The sequence below is a fragment of the Malaya genurostris genome, chromosome 3, assembly GCF_030247185.1.
Source record: "Malaya genurostris strain Urasoe2022 chromosome 3, Malgen_1.1, whole genome shotgun sequence".
Taxonomy (NCBI): domain Eukaryota; kingdom Metazoa; phylum Arthropoda; class Insecta; order Diptera; family Culicidae; genus Malaya; species Malaya genurostris.
In genome coordinates, this window is record NC_080572.1 from 84,137,615 (window position 1) to 84,146,378 (window position 8,764).

General features: G+C 34.6%; 1 protein-coding gene across 1 annotated transcript; it reads right to left on the bottom strand.

The window, feature by feature from the left end:
• Positions 1-1,281: 1,281 nt before the first annotated feature.
• Positions 1,282-2,284, bottom strand: LOC131439067 (uncharacterized). The gene is made up of 2 exons (XM_058609609.1): positions 1,944-2,284; positions 1,282-1,884 (listed from the first exon to the last, which is right to left on the bottom strand). Exons 1-2 carry the CDS (start codon positions 2,028-2,030, stop codon positions 1,492-1,494), a joined length of 480 nt encoding a protein of 159 aa, XP_058465592.1. The 5' UTR covers positions 2,031-2,284; the 3' UTR covers positions 1,282-1,491.
• Between the last annotated feature and the right edge of the window lie 6,480 nt (positions 2,285-8,764).

The window sequence follows — 8,764 nt, forward strand, 5'->3', positions numbered from 1 at the left end:
ATGTATTCTATATATTATATGTATATTATGTATTTTATGTATTTTATGTACTTTATGTATTTTATGTATTTTATGTATTTTATGTATTTTATGTATTTTGTGTATTTTGTGTATTTTATGTATTTTATGTATTTTATGTATTTTATGTTTTTTATGTATTTTATGTATTTTATGTATTTTAATATTTTATGTATTTTATGTATTTTATGTACTTTATGTATTTTATGTACTTTATGTATTTTATGTACTCTATGTATTTTATATACTTTATGTACTTTATTTTATGTATTTTATGTACTCTATGTATTTTATATACTTTATGTACTTTATGTATTTTATGTATTTTATGTATTCTATGTATTTTATGTATTCTATATATTATATGTATATTATGTATTTTATGTATTTTATGTACTTTATGTATTTTATGTATTTTATGTATTTTATGTATTTTGTGTATTTTGTGTATTTTATGTATTTTATGTATTTTATGTATTTTATGTATATTATGTTTTTTATGTATTTTATGTATTTTATGTATTTTAATATTTTATGTATTTTATGTATTTTATGTACTTTATGTATTTTATGTACTTTATGTATTTTATGTACTTTATGTATTTTATATACTTTATGTACTTTATTTTATGTATTTTATGTACTCTATGTATTTTATATACTTTATGTACTTTATGTATTTTATGTATTTTATGTACTGTATGTATTTTATGTAGTATTATTGTCATTTATTTTTCTTTGTTTTTCTTCATTTTATGTGGTTTTGACTCTGTTTTTCTTCGTAGGGCCTGCCGCTGCGTACTTTATTGGCAGTGCAGTTTTGACCATCACGTAACTCTCAAAACCTCTATCTCACAGTGTAATCTACAGGATCAACAGCTTCATAATATTCCTCAAACTTGTTTTTCGTTTCTGTTTCTGATTTTGAGAGGGCCAGGACCCCTCGGGTCCTCCCTCTGGGTCCGGGACTGCATTAGGAATATTTACCGTGGAGAGATCCAGTAAACTTGCTACCATATTTAGATAGATGCCAAATATTGGAAATCGACTCGTTACAGCGACGTTGTTAATAGCTAATTTGGTCAACGAAAAGGTTGATGATCCTGAATTACGCTATATCCTTAATTTTCGAGTACCGAATAGATCACTGCGTAACACAAACCTACTTCAGCACATATTCCATAGGACAGGCGTTCGGATACAACAAACCAATTACTGCATGCATAATAACATTCACTGTAGTAGAAGAGTTGTTTGAGTTTGGAGAGTTTTTAGTATGGTACATAATATGTTTTTAAGAAACAACAGTAGTGTGTTGTCAATAAGATAAGAAGAAAAAATATTTTAATCAGTATGTTTCATTTTTCACAGTAGTTACTTCGGTCTGTGGTTTCCAAGTCTCCTTCGTGGTACTACGAAACTGGGAAACACAAATCTGCCTGGTTGCATTGAACAGTTTACCCGTGAGACATTTCAAAAGTTGAGAGTTCCATCGATTGCCGGATATGGAGCACCGGAAGTAAGTTGACTTATCTTGTGTATTTTCAAAATTGCCTTCCGTGGTGCACTCATACTCGCATTTAGAACCATTGAAACTCGTATTATTAGGACACTTGTACATGTATATGTTTGTGACACTTGCTGGAAAATTCGAATAAACACAGTAGGCATAGATGGTCTTACTGGTACCATATGTTCCGAATCCACTGGCAGCAGGGCATTTGACCACTTCACAATCTGACGGGGAGTCGCCGATTTTACACAAACCGGTGAGGTAATTGAAAACATATCCCTCCGGACATTCGTATACATCGGACTGATAGTTTTTCTTTTCACAGTAATGATAAATTCCGCACGATCTCGGATCTGAAAGAGTAGAGGATGGAGAGTAAATTAATGATTGAAGAGTTATACAAGTCTGATACCTGGGAATACTCCTTCTTCTGTACAAAACATGCTCTGAGGTTGAAATGAGCAATATTCATTAGGAACGGAAGAGCATTGACCGTCATTACAGTAAGGTGTAGCCGGCGTTACGCTGCAATCCACATAAATCCGATTACTACTTCCAAGGCAAACCACTGCATGGTTGCAATTGTCGCATCCAAAGCGAAATTGATCATCGCAATCGATAAAATCAACACGCGCAGGTTGAATAATTTCCGTGCTATGCTTACGAACTCCTGGTAGTTCTGAAACCCCTAGACTAGCCTGAAACACTACCACTAGTATAAGAACTTTGGAGAACATTATCCTCTACTTTGAATACGATTCTCACTGAACCGATCAGCAGGCTGTGATACATTATATATATACGAAAAATGGATTTCAATAAATGTTAATTAGTTTATTGACTTGGGACTAGAAAAAAAAACCTACCCGTAAATGCGTATGCCAAATAATCATATGGGCCACATAATCAGTTATCAAGCTGGGATGGTCCCACTCCCAAACATTTTATTTACTTTCGTTTGTTTTACGCTGGGTTGTCACTTCTTATCTCTCTATCGAGGAAGTAATGCAGTTTTTGGTAATTGACCTATTGACTAGAATTAGAGTCATTTAGATTTGGCAATTGTGATTTATACATGAAATAAACTCGAGTTTATAGACAGCTTATTCAACTGACACACATGTGATTTGCGTATTTCTGCTGTATTAGTTTAGTATTGGATTGGATTGATTGTATGAATTTCGCAACTTTCACTGCTTCGCTTCTAGAATTGTAATGGTGCACGAGATACTAAAGATTTATTCATTGGCGACAAATACTTTCTACCACACAATTAAATAACACGTAACAAATGAGAATAAAAAAAATATAGCCACAGACACAATTTGAATGAATGAATGTTTCAGTGGAAGAAACTAACGAAATGCTGTACGGGATTCATTTCTGGATATTCTGAAGAGCCAAATTGTGGAATTCTCTACGATTTTAAACACTGTTCGAAGCATTTCTCTAATGCGAAGAAGTTAAAGTTTTATCCACACTCGCTTGAAGTGAAAAAAGCAGAAAGCTAATCAAATTATTCTAGAGACTTGCACTAAACTGATGATTTTTCTTTCCGATTTGCAAAGAAACATTCGTTTAGATAACATTTGGAGCCTTTAGAATGAACGTTTTGCACAATATTCGTTGTCCTATTTTCGTTGTATTTCGCTCCAATGCAAACGACCAACACCAGGGTGACGCGAAATGACCTATTCGGCGAAACGACTTTCAGTGAAATGGCTTTCGGCGATATGACCCGCTCCTAACCTTTCATACCTATCCATACCTATATCAACGAGAAAGGCGTCATGAGTTTTCTTCTTTGAAACTCGTTGATACCAACTACTTCAGAAAACTTTATTTTGTATGTAATGTGATTATGTTATATAACTGAAAATGTTATCATAAATTGATGATCATATTTCCAATGGCATGTATTAAAAATTTTGTTGATACGCTAGATTCAACAAAAGATATTCACGATCAAAAACGTTTCACTCTATCAGAGGATAAATTTTGAATATTGAAATATGTGACGTGAAACTATCATCAGCTTGGATTCACTCGGTGAAAAATGGACCATTATATCTCCGAAACAGCCAATTGATCTTCTCACATCCAAAACTCAATAGTATCTCTCAATAATGCAGAAGCGTGTTAAAATCGGATCAGTGAGCGGAAAAAACTGACGAAAAATAGCGTTTTGTCGTTTAAGTCACATACCTATACCACCTGAGGAGAGTGTTCGGTTACCGGCACCCTTTTATTTTAGGCTTATAATTTCGGACTAAGTGCACTTTATGCGGACATATATACATCAATGGAAAACTAAAGTCCCTAGCTAATAACAGATTAAGATACTAAGTTGATTCATTTGATTGAAAACACATTTTTATCCATTTAGTAAAGTGATAAATTTTGGCCATTTCAAAAATGGTGTTCGGTTACCGGCACCCCAAGAAATGGAAAAATATGAGTAAAGACTACAATTATTTAAAGAAAAACCTGTTTTAATCCACCTAGTGGTATAATGATGCCTTTCTCATATTAGTTATATTTCCAAAACTATCACTAGAAGATTCTGTGAAGAATTTTTTTTTCAATCTTGAATAAAATAAGAAACTTTTTTTTGTATAAACTAACATAAACTTTTCAATTTGTAAACAGTTATATCAAGTCAATATGATTTTTTCTTTATTTTGCATCGTCGCACTAAATGATTTAACATACTTTACCCGTAGGTCTTGAAACGGGAAATCGGACCCAGATGACATTAAACAGCAGCCTATGAGACTATAGGAACTTTTGTTTGAGCCTGTTTGTGAAAATTGATCAATTCAACTCTGAGAAAATTGAGTGAGTCTCGTTTTAAACATTTTGACCACTATTTCCGTTACTTCTGGAACCGAGATCTTGGAACCAGTATAGCCGAAGTCGGTTCGTTTAGTAAGTAACTAATATAACCTACAAATTGAATCAGTTTTTAACCAAATGTACAAGAATTCTACTCTTTTTTGCATCGTCGCTTTAAATGACGGTGTGAAATTGAATAGCAATCTGTGGGACTACGAGATTTTTTATTTTATCAGTGACAATATTTGACACATATTCATACACAGACCCATAACACATGGATCAATAAGTCCCGAGACTAAAGCAGAGATGGCGCTCGTAGTAAACCAGTAACCACGTCTTTCTAGAGTACTAACCTTTGCTTGAAACAGGTCAAAATTTTAAGTCAATCCGACCAAAAACAGCTGAGTTATCGAGGTTGGAGTAAAGTCGTTTTGTAGTTTGTTTAAAAAATGGAAAAAAACCGAGTTTCGTGTTTTGATAAAACATTGTTTTTTAATGGGTAAATACACCGTGCAAGCGAAACAATAGATTGAAAAATATTATCCGGACTCTTGTCCATCAAAAGCAACGATTTGTCGGTGGTTCGCCGAGTTTAAACGTGGTCGTACCGACACAAATGACGCGGAACGCTCGGGTAGACCTGTGGAAGCCGTTACACCGGAAAATGTGAGTGAAGTGACAAAAATTATAATGAAAGATCGTAAAGTGAAGCTCCGTGAGATTGCTGAGATGACACAGATATCATATGGAAGTGTATTTACTATCCTTCATGAAAAATTGAGCATGAAAAAGGTTTTTTCCAAGTGGGTGCCGCGATTGCTTTTTCATCAAGACAATGCACCCTGCCACAAGTCGATGAAAACAATGGCGAAATTGAACGAATTGGGCTTTGATCTGCTTCCCCACCCCCATATTCGCCAGATTTAGCCCCCAGTGACTACTGCTCCAGGGAAAAAGATTTGGCTCAAATGAGGCGGTCATCGCTGAAACTGAAGCTTATTTTGAAGCGAAAGAAAATTTTTTTTATAAACATGGTATTGAAAAATTGGAGAAACGTTGGAACAATTGTATCACCCTAAAAGGTGATTATGTTGATGAATAAAAAAAAAAATTTGCAAAAAAAATGTTGTTTCCATTGTTAGTCTCGGGACTTATTGATCCATGTGTTACGTTGCTCAGCTCGATGAACTGTGTCAAATTATATAGAGATATTAAGATCTACACAAACAATCCGCAGCTTAGATATTGCTACTGCTTACTTGTCTATTGTGATCTGTTCGGAAATATTTTCAGTCATCCACGGACTTCAGTGAATCGTGAATATGAAGCGTGAAGATTAAGTTTTTTAATTTACTTTGTTATTCTACTAGATTTTACGGTCTGAACTGCAGGTAGTTTTTGGATGACGTAGTTCCTTTACAATTGCATGTGGTGTCACGAGTACGGACCGAACACAAAAAGTTAATTAACGCAGCTCCTTTAGTTAGTAGATCTTAAAGCCTGAGCTCCAGGTAGTTTTCGGGTGACCCAGAGTATTGTTATGCTGGTAGAGGCTTGAACTCCAGGAAGCTTTTGAATGACGTAGAATATTCACAATAAGTAAATGATTTTTATGTGGTATCACGAACGTGAACCGTGTACAAGAATCTTGATAGTTGGTAGACCTTAGGGCTTATACTCCAAGTAGTTTTTGGATGAACAAGCACTACCTCATAACTCATCACAATGATCCAATTAATTGAATGTGATACCACGTGTATGGACCTTGAAAAAGAAACTCACCAATGTCATTGGTTTTGTTGGTAGACTTCAAGGCATATATTCCAAGGAGGACAAGAGCTTCCACAGATATCACCACAGTATGTCAACATGCTGAATATAGTACTACGAGTACATACAGCACTCAAAAGTTATGCAAAAGTAACCAGTCATGCGTTCATATACTGATATGTTTTTTCCAGAGAATTTTTGAATGCCCCCGATCATAAATAGTATCCATTAAATCAAACAATTCCGTAATGTATATTTCATAAAGTTCAATTCACTGAAGCATGTTGGATTGTTTTGTACACGTATAAAGATATATTTCCTCCTTTCTGCAAAAACGTTTTTTTTACGCGACCACCCTTTAAACTAAATAAAAAATCGCGTCGACTCGGTGAACTAACAAATATGTTACGTAAATCAAATTCGCGTAAATAAAGTTCACGTAAATCGAGGTTTTAGTGTACTGGCACAAGATATCGTTCTTGGATCCAGATTAGGGAACAAAACCTGATTACTGGATCTGAACCCGTAATGTGATAAGTACAGGTCTGGTTTAACATTTGCACTTGCATTTCTATGGTTCGTTTGTAGACACGTAAAATTTTACCTGACATCTCTGCCAGGAGTAGGATTGTTGTTTCAACTGATATTGATAGTTTTTTGATATCAAGCATTAGAGCGGAATGAAAAATAAATCGGTTGAGAGCAATAACAGTTTCAACAAGTAATATTCTCTGACGACAAGTGTCATTTGTTTGTTCATACAAAGCATCGCAAAACTCGACCGAATTTTTAGAGTAGGCGATCTACAATTTATCAAAATAGTTTACTTTTAAAATTAAAATCGATACTGTTTGGCATAAAGCACGAGGTTTTGAAGACAAAGACAATGTTGCTCGAATATCGAAAATGCATCATCGTTCGCTTTCCTTCGCCTTTGTTCGATAATCGCTCTGGTATTCGTACTTGTTCGTATATTCGTGAGCGAACGAAGCCGATGCTGTATCGCTGCTGGCACGAAGATCTATTACTTACAGTTGTTAAAACAAAATTAAACAAATCCCCAAAAGGCTTGTGGTGAATGAGGCACGAGTATTCATGCAGTGATAATCGTCGGAACTCAATTCGCGATTATCTTTCGTGCTGTCTTTGGAACAAGCAAATTATAACGTTTTCCTCTGTATTAGTACCATAGTCTTATGTGTACGTGATGAACCATATCTCAGCACTCTCTCATTGCTGCTACCTAACGAGATATGATGATTTTATAAAATGAAGAATGCTTCGCAAAGAATGGAATCCAACAATCATCGCAGTGACGCTATTCGAACCAATTCAAGGAGTAAAGTAAATGAACGAATGACAAACGAATGTATAAAACGAACTTGCACGATGTATACCAGCAACGAAAAATGTCTTAGTTGATTCGGGTTCTCCACGATTATTGGTTATTCATTTTCTCAGTTATCTCTTTTGTACGGTGAATAGTTCAACGTTATTCGAGACGGGTGTGAGTAATATAAGAAAGTTCGCACTGACGATGGATGAATGAATTAGTAGCACGAAGAATATGTACAACATTGGACGTCGATTAATACAACGTGTTGTATAATTGTTCTAATTATAAAAAAATTTGTCACGATCAATTCAAAAAAATATTTTTTATCGTTATCTTTGCCAGTGAAAATCAATCAATCTGGCAGGCCTGTAACCGGTACCATAATGTAGAAACTTACACTAGTGGCGAGATTTTTCTATGTGTGAGTGCAGTTGTCATATTTTCTAGAAAAACAGAAATATGTCAGGAAGAAGAATATAAATATCGGCCGTTGCAGGATCATCTATCGAATCACGTCCAGTTGCAATTACTGAGCCGAAAATTTTATTTAATATTTATCATGAGAGAAGTACTTGATAACTTGTAAATTTATGCTACATACCCAAAAACACCACATAGTACACAGCAAAAAAAACAAATAATTGTAACAATTTCAATGTGATTATCAATCGATGTGAAAAAATTTAGACGTACTGAACATCAAATGTAATAATTTTCTGGTTTCAAGAAATATTGCAGATAAACCACACGTTATCACATCGTATTGAGTACATTACATCACCCTAATTGAATACTGTATATAATTCTGATATGAAATTATCTTTTCGTGCAATATTACAACTTTTAGAACGACACCGAGATTGTTGTGATAGTTATTATATCGTAATCGCTGCACATAAATAGCCCGGGTTGTCGGTTCAATGCATAGAACGCTGGTTTCACAATCCGATTGTCGTATGTTCGAGACCCGACCTGGAAGGATTCTTAGTGTCAATAGGATCGTTGTACTAGCCATGCAATGATTCTGTACGCTAAGAATCGGCTGCGAAGTCTGTTGAAACAGAAAGGCAAATTCCACAAAAGGAATGTTATGCCAAAACTTTGCTTGACTTTGCACATCAATAGTGAGTAGTGATTTTCAGCAATTTTAATATAATATCACATGTTGTTGGTGTTGTTCTGAAGGTTGCAATATTACACGAAAAGATGCCTAATTTCCTATCAGAATCGTATGAGTATTAAGTCAAGCTGATATGATCTACTCAATACGTTGTTTCGAGCTTGAGCTT

Coding starts and splice junctions, on each gene's coding strand:
- LOC131439067 (XM_058609609.1), bottom strand. CDS start 2,030: ATGACGGTCAATGCTCTTCCGTTCCTAATGAATATTGCTCATTTCAAC. Junction 1,885..1,943: donor AGAAGAAGGAGTATTCCCAG/GTATCAGACTTG, acceptor CTACTCTTTCAG/ATCCGAGATCGTGCGGAATT.